The sequence below is a fragment of the Haliotis rubra genome, unplaced genomic scaffold, assembly GCF_003918875.1.
Source record: "Haliotis rubra isolate DU_JTF1 unplaced genomic scaffold, ASM391887v1 Scf658, whole genome shotgun sequence".
Taxonomy (NCBI): domain Eukaryota; kingdom Metazoa; phylum Mollusca; class Gastropoda; order Lepetellida; family Haliotidae; genus Haliotis; species Haliotis rubra.
Genome location: NW_025767366.1, coordinates 124,107 through 139,993, shown reverse-complemented (window position 1 = coordinate 139,993; position 15,887 = coordinate 124,107). Strand labels below are relative to the sequence as shown.

General features: G+C 39.3%; 1 protein-coding gene across 1 annotated transcript in view; it reads left to right on the top strand.

Annotated features, from left to right (window-relative positions):
• The window catches only part of LOC124257325 (recombining binding protein suppressor of hairless-like), a 40,143-nt gene that overhangs the window by 7,753 nt on the left and 16,503 nt on the right, over nt 1-15,887 (top strand). Inside the window, 2 exon segments of the mRNA XM_046691360.1 lie at nt 9,018-9,381; nt 13,371-13,593. Of these exon segments, the coding sequence (XP_046547316.1) occupies nt 9,018-9,381; nt 13,371-13,593 (587 nt within the window).

Sequence of the window (15,887 nt, the reverse complement as noted above, 5' to 3'; positions counted from 1 at the left end):
ATCAAGAAGCAATAAGTTATCACTGAGTCTGCTACTAGCCGGGTTATGGTATTATTTGCAATTTAATTACTGTAACATTACTAACAATGTAATGATCATGATACACAATACAATAACAGTAACTGAATTACAACAATATTACAACATAGTATTAATAATAATATCCAAGTGTCTGGGATCCCTATTTTCTTGTTTTGGACCCCTGAAAATTAAGAGTATGAGTCCCAGGGACCCTCAAATACAGGACTCAAGGTAAATCCCTGTTTATGTCGTCCTAGTTTTATCTGTTTATTTGTATTTGACACTAATCAAGTTGTGTAGTTCTGTCACGATTACTCCGATCTCTTGTTAAAAATGTTTAGAATTTCTAACTGGCTAAAAAATGTGTGAATTGGCGTTTATCCTTGTTAAATATTGTTGATGATCATTTGCAGTTCCATTTATAAAACTATCAATAGTGATGATGTCCCAATCTGATGTAATTACCATAAATTAGTTGTAAATAACTCTATTTATGTTGTTGACGGTCTTCCAAGTATTTCATTTGCGTCAGTCTGATCAAAATACATCCATGGGAAACAGGAAATAACGCAATGAATGTCAGTCACAAGGTATGGTGGAGCAGAGTGTTCTGTTGGACACTTGTACCTTGCACTGTCATTGTTTTGAATATGTTGATGCTATGAAACACTTTATTGGATACAAACAGGTTCAGGAAGATAAGGAACTTGTTCAAGATTTGGAAACTATGATGTTTCTGTTATTTTGCCTTATTTTGGTGACTATATGCAGTCAGGGATAGTTCCTGTAATTCTCAAGGTTAAGGGTAGTCTGTCATACAGACCCTGAAGCAAATATATCCAAGCAATCCCACGCAAGTCTAGAAAATGTGGCAAGTCTAGATTTCCACAGCTTCTGAAAATGAAGAAAGTCTCAGGGCTCCATTTTATTATATTTTGTTTGTTTTTTTCACTTTCACTTTTTCTGTAAAATATGTTCATTTAGAGACTAGCTGTTAGTCTAGGTTAAGGGTTCAGAGTGGCTTCATATGGGCATCCTATTAAGTGAAACGTAGCTGCTGAAAGATAAGTTGGTCAACACCCCAGATAGCATTCGGACCTTGGCCCAACGTTGGCAATGTTGGCAAAACCATTGCCAACGTTCGGCCAACGTCTGAATGCTATCTGGGACAGTTGCTTTTCGAAATTGCCACTCACAGGCATTGTTGTGTGTTAACTGTGATATGTTTCTCACCATCTGAAGAAAAATGTTATGAAATTAATAAACTGAAGAGGTCTTGGGTTTCCGAATTTCAAAAGCGTGTTAAAGTATAAAGTGCAATTATGTTTTCCTTTGAATACCCCTGAATGTCCTGATGGAGAAGAACCCTGAACATTAAACCAACATGAAAAACACTTCCCTCGTGTTCCCACAAATGATAACAGAACTGACAATGGAATAGGTGGACGAAAGTTTTAAACCCGCTAAATCACAGTGACCTAGTTAACAGGTGAAATGTGACATGAAACAGCTGTGAGAAATCTATGTGACATATCCATGCTGCAGTTGGTTGGGCCACCGCTACAGCGGTGGTGTTCATCAGCGTGTCCCACATATCACAACAGTAGCAGAGCTTTCAACCATCTCCACACACATCAATTGAGCTGGTGAACGCAACCTGGTAAGGTCAAAGGTCACACCAGTCTAGTTAGATGGTGAGAACATTTTCCGCACATGCTCACTGAGGGTCCCAGGCAATTCCCAGGCAAGTTATGGCAGATTGGTTCCCGCGCCACCCCAGGGGCTGTGCAATTACCCCCCCTTCTTGGCTACCATGTAGGTGCATAAATCAAAGGTCAGCGCCACCATAATGAAGGGCCTTGTTTTAGGCCAGTAAATGCTCCTGGTTTTAATGTCTACATGGTCTAATAGGCTGAACTGAACTTGAAAGTTTTGTCAGTGTTCATGTTTCAACATTTATAATTTTATATGTAACTGCATCAGTGTAGAGAGGAAGATATATTTGAACATCACAAGATGAATCCTTACAGTCAGCGAAATTTTGGAAAAGTCGTTGAAGATCGAGAAGTTTGCAAACCACGGTTGCCCGATGCCAGTACACAGTAACTACTACTGAAAGTTGGTCAAGCTACATCATCACTGTTAATGAGTACTGGAAATGATTACTATGGCGATAATGAAGGTCTTGTTTCCCATTCTTTCAATGTCCATTGCAGGTGTCCCCAGATTCAATTTGTTCGTATTTTCTGACGATGTACAAAACTGATTCTCATAGTGTATGATTATCCCGACCAAAAGGTGATCAGTATCATCGAGTTGTTCAGTGGCAAGCTAGGTTGAGGCACCACAACTCACTGGAGTTTTCTGGGTTTCAATCCAAGTTCACTAGGCCTCCAGGTTTGCCACCACCATACCAATCCTTGTAGGGTTTTCCAAACTGATTTTACTGGATGTTTGTTCAAACTCACTCTGTCCTTATGGCTATACATGACGAAATACAATTAAATATCTTTTGGCTTTTTAGCTGGCCGCAAATAAAATAACCAATTTGGAGTTGATAAATGAGCATCTCTCTTGATGAACATATAATTACGTTATATTTTAAGTCTAAAAAAATGGTATACTGGTACCCATGAATATTAAGGAACCTGTAAGTCTTATAATTTGAGAGAAGGGACAGTATTAGATGCTGGAGCCGATATGAGGCGGAGAGAGTTTCCTAAACAAAGAAAATGCTTTGCTGTCTCTCTCTCATGGAGGCCCTGAAACAGAATTTTTTGAAAAGTAGTAATACTTTGTGAAAATTAAATGAAATAATTTTCATATCAGTATGAATACACAATGTCTTTTAGAATGTCATCAAAAGTAACACGTGTAATATTTTGAGATAACCCACTTTTCCATGTAATTAAAGTAGTAGTTCTAGTACTTTTTGGGGTTGAGACCTATCTACTATGATCTAGGATTTCAATCCAAACTCTTGGTGTGTGCCATGATAGGTTTGGTTCACATCTCAGATGGGGCTCAACCCTAAAAAGTTGAGAATTTGTACTTTTCACTGAGAGGGTGTTATCCGAAATATAACATTTGATAAGATAAGATAATACTTTATTACCCAAGAGGGAATTTTGTGTACATCAGAGGTAAATGACATGATAAAACACAGAGCACAATACAAACAGACATACAAGCACAAACAATAATATTGAAGACATCCAAAGCAATAGCACATGTAGAATCCCTAAAAGTTAAATTCACATGCAACCAAAAAATCAAACATAATTAAAATACAATTATCACTTATTCATGACATATGATATACATTGCTGGTTATGAAAAAACATATAAACAAAATTATAGGCGTACAATCGCAAATCAAAAGTGCAATATTGTGTACTTGGGTTTACTTCCCAAGAAACGAAGCAGCCGGGATACCGAACCCAGTCAGAGCGGGTGGGTGTGCACTCAAGTGTAACGGCTGGTTCATTTGCAGATGCCCGCACGGCTCATTGTATGTGTATATATAGAGATGTTGGGTTTTGTAAATACATGCTCATTTTTTGTGTATAACATTTTGCAATCAACAGACATCATAACATGTCATGTGTTCAAGTATCACACCTGCCTGTCTGTGTAATTACATAATGTGACAGAGACCGAACTTCGGGCCATAAATCAATGCATTTTGTTTATGGTGTATAGCCTGATTGGTGTTAAGTTCAAATTGCATGTGGTCAGTGATAGCAGCTGTGTATTGAATATTGTCATTAGCAGACAGGCAGGCAGACACACAGGTGTCAATAAAACAAGACATTGAGTTTTGTCTGTGACAACGACATATCTATATCACAGTTAGAAATTGTGTCAACGCTAAATAATGACATTGCTTTTAAGTATCGAACTGAGAAAGTGACTCGGTAAGAAGAGCGTGTGGTGAAATAGACAAATGAAATTATATAAACAGTTAATTCACTGTCATAATATATAAAAGCTCGCTTGTGAGATATCAACAAAACATTAGAAAAATAGCTCACACCAAAGCCTTCACCGGTATTCACCGACAACCAGCTTCCAAGCTGCGCGAACCTATTTCACTGCGCACATGCTATGAGCGCAGCCCAGCTGTTGAAACCCATTTTCCCCCCGAAAAGTCGGGGGGAAAATTAGTGAAACGTTTGAACTCCGATTTCGCGCGTTTTTTTTCATCGCGTTATTTTTCAACTTTATAAGTTGAATTTGCATTTTTGACGATTTGTTTCGGTAAGTCCATACCGAAAGGTATCAGAATCTGCAAAGTTGTGTTTTACGTTGCATGTGACCTTTAAGCATAAAAGCTATGATAATAACTACGAGCCAAGCACAAGAGATAACTGAATATTTAAGATCAATGGTTTAAAAAAGATCTTCAGGAATAAAAGATTGTTCTTCGGTCTCAGATTTAACATTGAGGATAAGACAACTACAACCAGAGGGTGAAAGCTTATAACAAGAGTTAAAACATGAGATGGGTATTTCAAAATTCTTGAGGCAAGATACGAAACAGTTGAACTGTATAGAGTTTCTAAAATTCCAAAATCACAAGAGGCTATTTTCCCTGCAACTTTCACAACTCTATTCCTCTTGTTGACAGCAGATAACATATAGCATATAGTAATGCTTACAATAACAGGGCTACAGATAAGGGGCGTACAGGCGTAATGTACGCCTCAAAATCAATGAAGTACGACATAATATAAGATTTCAAGTGTATCGTGTATGCACATAAATACATTTGTACGTCTAACATTTAATTTCCGTGCGTATCGTGCAAATGGAAATCTTTTTCGGATAAATACTTGTCAAGTTTCTTTTGCGAAACACGATTTGACACATGAGGAAACCCCGACAGTAGGAATCACTTGCGTTGCCATGCAACGATATGCGTCACTATTTTTCGATTGGCTAAAAACTACACTGTTCCTATTTATATCCAGTCGGACCTGACATTTCGCGCATCACATGGTCGCTCAGTTATTTCTCGCGCGTCTTCAAATACAAATACATGGTTGGAAATAGTGATCGATGAATCGTCCAGACAAACCACATCACCAACTCGCTCACACAAAAACATGTCAGTACTCCTTCAAAATTCTCAGTACACCTCCACTTGTAATATGATGTGTAAGTACACTCGCACCCCCAAAAGTTATCTGGAGCCCTGCAATAAGATGTGGAAGTCTTGTGAAACTAGGATGGTCTCTGTATGACCCGTATAACTGTACAGTGAACATCGCAGTAGGTGATAAGGCATCCTATTCTAGTTGAAGTAGGAAATGTGGGATGTGTGATTAGCAACACTGATTTCAAAGGGACATTTCACTTGTTGACGTATTGTAACTGTCCACTCACATTTCACTCCTACACCAAGATTTACAACACTGTAGCTCTGTAAAATTAGCCTCATCCCCCTTTCACAATGTGATTATCTGGTCCAAACGATTATACACCCTCAACCGTCATAAATCTGGAATAGTGCTGAGGGAGGCAATAATCGAGCAACTTATTCAACATACTAAATTTTTATAGATTATTTGCATATTTTTGTCTTAGCATGACTGAATATTGTTTTGTGCCAATCAGCAATATTCTTGGTATAACAGCATGTGAAAAGCTATTTTGTTCTTGTGATTGATCTGCTCCCATCTGTTGGATGGATTTTAACACAGGTGTGACATAAACACAGGCATTTGTCAATCATCCTATACATGCCAGCTGGACGCTTTACCTTATTATGCACAGAATGTACAGACTGTTACTGTCCAAACTTGCTACCACTCCTAATATTTGTTATTACCCAGTCGTGGCGGATGGGTAGCCTAGTGGTTAAAGCGTTCGCTCGTCATGCCGAAGGCCTGGGTTCGATTCCCCTCATGGGTACAATTTGTGAAGCCCATTTCTGGTGTCCCCTGCCGTGATATTGCTGGAATATTGCTAAAAGCGGCGTAAAACCATACTCAGTCATTCCATTCACATCAATTTTTATGAAGCTCATCATGAAATATTGATGTCATTTCCTCAGGTTACCCACTGAATCTGGGAATACTGTGATCAAGAATTCTAAATATTTGACTTTAATATAAAAAATTTATACAAGTGAAAATGAATTCATTGGTATGCAGCCTGTTATGCCAAAGGCTGTGATAATTTCAGCTTAATGTTTCAGATAAGGTCATTAATACAGTAATGTGCGCAATTACAAAAAAGACCTCCATGATGGAGATGATACAATTTGTACAAACTAGACGTGCAGCAAGTTAAATTTTAGTCCCAGAGATTAGAGATTCAGATCTGGATTAACTTCATTTATGGCGTTTGTGTTGCAGTGGTTTGTTTTGTTGTTTTATACCCCCACTCAGCAATATTCCAGCTATATGACGGCGGTCTGTAAATAATTGAGTCTGGACCAGACAATCCAGTGATCAACAGCATGAGCATCAATCTATACAATTAGGATATAATGATATTGTCAACCAAGTCAGTGAGCCTGACCACCCGATCCCATTAGTCGCCTCATACAGCAGGCATGGGTTACTCCTCTTACTGAAGATCAATTCTAACCCGGATCTTCACGGGTTGTTACAGTGAGGCTAGGTGGAAGGGACAATGATATTTGGTCATTATGTGTGAGACAGACAAACGTACCAGCAGTTATTTACCACTAGATGTGACATGATAGGCATACAGAGCAAACATATGTACAGGATATGGAATAGTCCACTTTTGTGTGTGTGTAGGGCTGGATTGAAGCTAGTAGTTAAAGTGTTCACTCTTTGTGCTGAAGAGTGAGTGAGTTTTAGTTTTATGCCACTTTTTAGCAATATTCCAGCAATATCACGATGTGGGACACCAGAAATGGGCTGCACACATTGTACCTGTGTTGGGAATCGAACCTGGGTCTTAGACGTCATGAGCGAATGCTTTAACCACAAGGCTACCCCACCTGAAGACCTGGGTTTGATTCCCCACATGTGAAGCGTATTTTTGGTGTACCCTACCACGATATTCCTGGAATATTGCTAAAAGCAGCATAAAACCATAGTCAAGAAGAAAGTGAACATCATAGTGTCTCTTTTCTAAGATGACTACCAATAATCATAATCATGATCAAAAGAAGGAAGGATCAAATATGTAAATGTGTTTTTAGAACTCGAGAATACCCCATGAATATTGAAAGGGTGAATGGAGATCATGTTTCCTTGATGAAGCATTTGTTGCCATGGCAGAAATACCAGGGTGGTTGGTCATTATATCAACCACTGGTCTACCGGGTCCAAACTCAAACATGATAACGCTGGAACCTTGACTACTCTGTAAGACAACTTTTAATCACTCAAGACCAAGTTATCTAAAATGTGATTTTGCTTTAAGGTGATGAACAGGAAGTGTTTTGCTGGTTTAGTGTTTTGCCACAGTATCACACAAGTTCTTTAGTTAACAATACCGGTATGTTTGTTTGAATTTTTATATACCAACTACTTTTAATACATTTATGACCTTGTTCAATGAGGTTCACCTTCTGTAATGGAATAAAATCATGTTTCTATTTGGATAAACTTGTGATTAATGCCAGTAGAGTTGAATAATTCCAATGTTTGTTTTATAAAAGGTGAGGCCACTGAAGTAGATAAGACTCTGAGGTCATAAATGAAGTATGTTTTACTGATGTTGTAGTACAAAAAAGCAATATTTTGTCAAATTTTGACATTGTGAAAAGAAATGGGTACCGGGTATATGAATGAATAATAACATGAATATGATAAGAAAGTATCATCCATCAACTGATAAATGTTTTTAAGACTTTTCTTTCGTATGTTGAAGTTGAAATTTAGATAAATCATCTGCAGGCTACATTATTAATGGCAGCCATGGTGCAGAATGAATGTTGTAACTTGTGCAAAGAGATGGAGCACAAAGGGCTATAAAAGCATATTGGGTACAAAAAGCGACTGTCGAACAAATGTAAACTTACTATTTTGTAAGTATGGTACAATGTTCGTGTGGGTTTTTCCACGTATGTGTCTGTGTGTGTGATGTCAATCACTGTAATGTCTGTCTAAGACTCTGGTCAAGACTCATTCAATGTAGAAATTAGAGCTGAGACGATTGTCGTAGTATCGATAATCGTGATACTTTATCTGACGATAAATATATCTATACATTTTTTCGTATCGTGATATGTATCTTTGACCTTAAAATTGTTAATTTTCATTAGATATTGAAGGTTATGTCAAAATGTCTTGCTATTAAAATATGATTTTTTAAAGAAAATAACTAAAGAAAGCATATCGTGATATGCATCAAATCGAATCGTATCGTTCCAAGATATCGCAATACGTATCGTAATATTGCTGCGTGCGGTGTAAACCAAACAAGTATATGTGTTGGGGCACCATGAGTGCTGAAGAGAGATGCTAACCTGTGGAGAGAAATCAATGATGTTGAGTTTAAATCCAAGATACAACTGATTGTGTCTGGGCTTATCATAGTGTACACATTGTCATGGGTCTTACCAATGGAAAAGTGGTCAACTTTTAAAACCTGCAAATGCATCACTTTGCAATTTCCTAGATGGAACTTGAAATTAAATATACAATATTAAGGCCACTGACTGTGAAGACGAGAATTTATGGATGTCAACTTCTTCATCAGGTGATGGAGTAAGAATATACTCCAACACCTTGTCTTCCCCAAATATAGAAGATGATGTCCATCAATTCTCGCCTTTATGTGCGTCACTTCTAATGCCGCCCCCCTGACTGTGATATGTTTGCTCGTTGTTGATCCTGAGAGCCTGTTTAACGAGATCAGGTGGTTTTAACCAGGTACTAGACCCATACCCTAGTTCTTTGCTCATGCTGTCGACCACTGGTTGTATGACCCAGACTTGAATTTAAATGAATATTTGAATATTATGTATGGTATGGTGTTGCTTTAAAAGTGGACATTTTTTGTTTCAGGGCGTGTATGGCCTGAACCTCGAAGAGCAAGTTCTCACACAGAATGGAGTCCAGTATGCCGTTCGGGGCGCCCAGGCCTTCAGCACATCGCAGCAGAATGCTGGTTACATGGTCACACCCCAGCACCCTCTGGTGTCTTGTGTGAACACTAATCAACGCCGCTTTAATGGCCACATGGCGCAAAGAAACATAGACAATCCAGTAGATTTATCCAATGGGAAAGTGACGCCCCTCAATGGTTATATTAAGGAGGAGCAGTTGTATGGGGACCAGCGTCTTGGAGGGCACGCTCCCTACAACACTCACAATGGCGTTACATCATCGGTGACGGTCGGAATCCCCGATCAGTCACATGGTATGCTAGGTAGGTACTTCCTGTCAGTCACATGGTATGCTAGGTAGGAACTCCACATGGTATGCTAGGTAGGCACACCACATGGTATGCTAGGTAGGAACTCCACATGGTATGCTAGGTAAGAACTCCACATGGTATGCTAGGCAGGCACTCGACTTGGAATGCTAAGAAGGCACTCCACAAGAAATGCTAGATAGGCACTCCACATGGTATGTAGGTAGGCACTCTCAGTAAGTCCAATCGTTGCTTGGTAGTTACCCTGAACAGTTACAAATCAGCTAGGTTTTTACCCGGATCAGTCATGTGATATGCTAGTTAGGCACTCCCAATGTGCACAACTAGACAGAAAATAGACCAAGTAAATCCTTTTCATAAGATTGATGTAAAAAAGTAATGTTTTCAATCTATTGTAAGCAGTAGTGGTGTGGTTTCTCAAGTGTCATGATGATGCATGCAGAATATAGAAGAAGTGAATCAACTACTCCTTGCTGACGTCAACAGGCTGTGGAATGTGGAGTCACACAGGCCAGGAGTGTGGAATCATTATTATGAAATAGGTCTGGAAGTTTATAAAACAAGGGTTTCAAAAATGACAACTTTGACATCGTCATTTGCAAGTCTAAGCTGCACTGCCTGTTTCACTGTATCATCCGTGAGATTTGACACGTCAGCTCAAATGTATTTCTCCATTTCTGGGAATAATGAATCCTTGCAACCTTAACCAGTCCATTTGTTTTGCGAACAGTAAGTAATAATGATAGATACAAGTTAAGTGATCATGAACATTTCATGATTAATAATTTGGTCCAACATGACTTCAGTGTAAGTTGTTGTGGCTATATCTGTTTAAAAGTGTCTTTGATGCAAGATTTTGTGTCTTTAAAGTGAGTGAGTGAGTTTAGTTTTATGCCGCACTCAGCAATATTCCAGCTATATGGCGGCAGTCTGTAAATAATCGAGTCTGGACCAGATAATCCAGTGACCAACAGCATGAGCATCGATCTGCGCAATTGGGCACCGATGACATGTGTCAACCAAGTCAGCGAGCCTGACCACCCGATCCCGTTAGTCGCCTCTTACGACAAGCATAGTCGCATTTTGTGGCAAGCGTTGGTTGCTGAAGACCAATTCTACCCCCGGATCTTCACGGGCTTGTGTCTTTAAAACCCTGGTGATGAGATCAGGAGAAAGTTCTCAATCTCCTCGCGAGCAGGGTGGTGAAACGTATTGACATGTCGGTAATAAAAGCTACAACGTTTGTTCTCTGTGCTGTCGGGTAGATGTCATGTAATCATTGGTCCACGGTCAGGATCCATTTGGTCTGTTCTTATCAATTTGTCCAAAGGTCATTATTGGTGGTTACCTAGCAAAGGAAGTCCGGGGAGATTCTAGATATCAGAACCTCAGCACTTGACATTGTGCTTATGTGTGGCAGTTGTATATACTGGAGAAATGAAAATAGTGCCATGTCCAATAACCATGGAATCATGGCAAGAATGAATATTAAAATAATGTGCCAGATCCACTCCCTAATGCATGTTTAAACTGATACTTTAGTACCCTCATGAATGGATCAGCGTCGATTTTCATTCTCAGCTCCCAAGCTCACAGCTGACAAATCCCAATCAAACACTAAGACTATTAAAGAAATAATGTGCAATGATATTTTTTTTACATTGACCAAATACGTTGCTATCAAAGTCTGTAGCTCCCAATCATCCCACGCCCAACCCCTCAAAAGTGGCTGAAGAAAGATTCAATTGCTTTTCTTTCATGTACCATCTTTAGTCAGTTTCCTTTCAGTATTTTGAGGATTAGTTTTGGGTATTTTTATATGTCACTATTTTAATTTTGACATAATTTGAGCTCATATTTGTGTGTGATCTTAATAATATGTTTACCAGGTTAAAAATACTGGTAATGATCATAACAACGTAAAACTTAATTTATCACATTAATAATGATTAAGATTATATTGACATGAAATAACCCACAAATGGCAACACTATCTCCACACAACAAAGTTCTATTGATCAAACTCTAATTGAATGTTTTTAACTCTGCCCGCTCAAATTCACATGCGTGTTTTTCTGCGGTGTCTTTCAGTGTTATCACAGGCAATTTCTAGTCATTGATAATTTTTTTGACAGTTTATGTTTCCGCCAAGCGGATGACATCTCCATTGCACAGGAAGAGATTACTGCCATTGGATGCAGTGTAAATTTGCTATTCTCCACTAGTGAACCGGCTAATCGTTAGAATTTCAAAGGCTCTGCTTGCAAGTATTAATTGTGACTAAACAACACGAACTATTGATTAACTATAATTACTGCCACTTGCAGGACTCATAAATAAACCATAACAGGATCAATCAGGAAGCAAGGCATACGAGAAAATTCTGAGAGGGAGTTCCTTTTTCCATCCTGAAGGAGACAATTTAAAAGCAGCCATCCATTGTATGATTTTAATTATGACAATTAATTTTACTCAGCCACAATATATGGCATGGTTGTAGACGAGGCCAAGATTGTCGTAAATGGCAGGCATTAGACGACAGTATCCAAGGAGAAGCCCTAAGAGGTGTGGGAAAATTTGCCCCGCTACCAGATGCACAAGAAATGTCAATACCTGATAAACCCACAGCTCTGTGCTGGCCCTTTGCAGATAACTTAGTCATTCGAAAAATCGAAATCCGTACAAAATATCGACAAGATATTTTTGCTCCTGGTTTGCATAGGGTGTCACAACTGGCGTAAAGTGAACGTCAAAATGATGTCCACATCGTCCGAGTTCCCTTACGAGGATTTCCAGCACTATGTTCTTGAAGGTAAAATTTTTGTTCGAGACGGACAACGGAGAGGGCAGCTGTGGAGTTGTCAGTTTGTTGTCGTCGGCAATGTCTCCATATGGCTCTTCAACGTTGAGCTGTCTCTCCCTTTCTATCAATGTCTTTTTGTCGTAGTTTCGTTGAGATTTGTGTGCAGAATCGAAGATAGTGTGGGAACTTGAAGCGTGTGTGGTTGTTCAACTCCTGCTTTTGTCCAATAACTATTTTGCTCTGAGAAAGTGTCCACTGTTGTGTGTTTATATACATTTATTTTGGGTGATGTGAATCTGCCGATTGATTATAAGTTTCAGATGTGCATTTTCTCACTAGGCCTAATTGCTTTGAGCCTGGAATGCAATGATCGTGCTGATCTTATCAGAGGTTTTCTTTGTAGTTGTGTTCGCTGAAGAATTTAAACCAGGTAGAAAGATAATTGACCAGTGTAGAATTTTTTCGTCAACAATACAGACATGATCAATTGTATTTATATGAAGCAGTGCATTTAATAAGCTCATCATTTGGTCCGATTTTCTTGTGGTGAGCATTTGGGAGTTCAGTGGAATAATGATTGAGTTTGATACATAACTTTTTCTTGAAATTTGGTGAAATGGATTGGAATGGACTCAGTCAATCAGCTTTTTCCTCATGGGACTTTATTCCTAGTTCAGGTTTGGTGAAATGTTTTCCTGGTTGTTGACATTTATTTAAATACCGCTAAGAAGTTTGCAGTAGTTCCGTTTCTAAAGAATATTTTTTCCTTGAAGAGTATTGGAATTGAAACCAATTCTTGATGACTGGTTTCAATAATGCTTTAGACATGTAATTATGCCATGAATGTAATGATATCATCTATGACTTTGGAGTTTGAGTATTACATGATCTGTCAATATGTGAACATTTTTGCATGATTCAATTTGTAAACATGATGCTCCATAACTTACAAGGGTTAATTTTCGGGAAGAAATAATCTTTAATTTAGAGCAAATTAAAACCAAACCGACTACAGAGAAAGGCATGTACCACATCAACATGGTAACCGCCAACCCTACAAGTATGATCAGGTCAGACTGAGACTCTAACCAACAATCGTGGTTTCTAACATTCCTAAGTTGTGCCGCCCCTTCTAGCCTATGAATTTGTGTAAATCTTATGTTGATGGTCTTTCTTTCAGATGGAAGCCATCATCTAATGACAGGCTCCCTGACCCCACCAGACAAGATCAATGGTGACTTGATGCCCCTCCACAACCCAAGCCCCATGGGGCTTGTGCCCCTCACCCATCCCATGCAGGCCCCACCCAGCCCACTACCCACACCCTCACCCCCCATGATGCGGCACCATGGCGACGTGGATCCCAGACACACAGGAGCTTACAACAACCCCTCACCTCCAAGGTAAGACTTGTGTTTGTTCAGGTTTCTGTAGGATGGGGCAGGAGGTTGTGTGTTTGCTTGTCAGAAATAATACCTTGATTCAAATACGATATGGGGCAGTGGGGTACCCTAGTGCTTAAGGCATTCACTCTTTATGCCGAAGACCTGGGTTCGATTCCACACATGGACATAATGTGTGAAGCCCATTTCTGGTGTCCCCCGCCGTGATATTGCTGGAATATTGCTTAAAGCTGCGTAAAACCAAACACTCACTCACTCACTCACTCACTCACTCACTCACTCACTCACTCACTCACTCACTCACTCACTCACTCACTCACTCACTCACTCACTCACTCACTCACTCACTCACTCACTCACTCACTCACTCACTCACTCACTCACTCACTCACTCACTCACTCACTCACTCACTCACTCACTCACTCACTCACCTCACTCACTCACTCACTCACTCACTCACTCACTCACTCACTCACTCACTCACTCACTCACTCACTCACTCACTCACTCACTCACTCACTCACTCACTCACTCACTCACTCACTCACTCACTCACTCACTCACTCACTCACTCAATATGGGACAGTGGGGTACCCTAGTGCTTAAGGCATTCACTCTTCATGCCGAAGACCTGGGTTCGATTCCACACATGGACATAACGTGTGAAGCCCATTTCTGGTGTCCCCCGCCATGATATTTCTGGAATATTGTTAAATGCGGCTTACCCATTCATACTCGATATGGTGAAAATATAAGCCTATTATTTATCATGTTGTGTTGATTTCTCCTTTACACCACCCTAAATTAATATGGTTTTGTAATTTGTGTTGATCATATATGAGGGCAGTTTCAAATAGAGAGGCATCTGGGGTTAACTATCTTTTTGGCGATAGATTTGGTAAAGTTGAAAAGAGATATGATATGTTGTTGGTGTGGGGTCTCATCAGATGTAACCATGGTTACCACAATTGTTGAAATGAAATAAGGTAAATCCTCAGTCATGGGACTCTTTTCAACAAATTTTCAGTTCTCAACAACCTCAAATAGGCTTCAAGAATTAATGATTTATTTCAGTCAGCTGTTCCCATGAACAATATCATCTGTTTCTCCAGTTGAGCATCGAAAGTTAGCTGTCCAACTTGGTTTAGTTTTGATATTTGTGGGCCGGTCTGGGTTTTGTGTCTATCTCCTGTTCACAATTACTTTTTCTGAAAATCATTTGATGCAAAGGAGAATGTTGTTTTTGGAGTTATCCAAGCCGTGATCAAACTGAGTCATCATGCCCAACTGCTTTGTGTACATCATGTCCAGTTTATCACTCAAGGGTGTCACGACACCCCGCGTCACAATCACAGGTGTATCACATGACAAACGTGTATGACATTATGTCCATCTGAAATCTGTGATACATCGTGTGTTTACCAACTTCTTCTCTGAAGCACATGCATGCTGGTTAACAACTGAAAACGAAAATAATTAATCCTTTTGTTACAATTGTATATAGTCTATTTTTTAATTTTTGTTGTGGACTGGCATAGATTTTTCTCTTTCCAGTATTATTTGTTGAGTAGTAATATTTTAAAAATGTTTGATTTCCTGTGTGAGTTCAACAGGGCATTCCTTCTGTTGGCTCTGTTTTAGAAATGGCATTGTATGTATGAGTTGAATGAAGCGCAGCTATTGGCTGGGATGAGGTGCATCCCAATGCAGGCCAGAAACCTGTACTGATGTGTTCAAATACAAGCTCATCCTGATTATGGTTTGAGGTTTGTGAGCGCCGAAGCTGTGCCCGTGGTAAATATCGGAAGTCCTGCATCGCTTGGGGCTTTCTTCCTCATGGAGCTGACACACCATGATGTAACTGGAATAATGTTCAGAGCGGTGTTAAAACTCACTCACTCACTCACTCACTCGTCTTGAGGCCAAAGCAGTGGATTAGCTGAGTGGTTGCAGCACTAGCTTGTCATGCCAAAAACCTGGGTTCTATTCCCTGTTGTTGGTAATGTGTACATGGCCGTGTATGTGATAATCCTGATATATAGAATGACTTTAACATACTCACTGAAAAGGGCTCATTAATGTAGCAGTATTAATGGTGCTGAAATATTATAATTATTTAGGATCATATACTTACACAAAATTGATTAAGTCACCAATTTTACTTTTATAATGATAATATGTTCTCTCTTCTTTCAGTGCTCTTCAAGACATGAAATTAACAAAGTAAGTGTTTCTGTTCCTACTTTGTAATTCCCAGTGTGAACTGGACCAGTCTCTTATCTCTGAGTAGCAA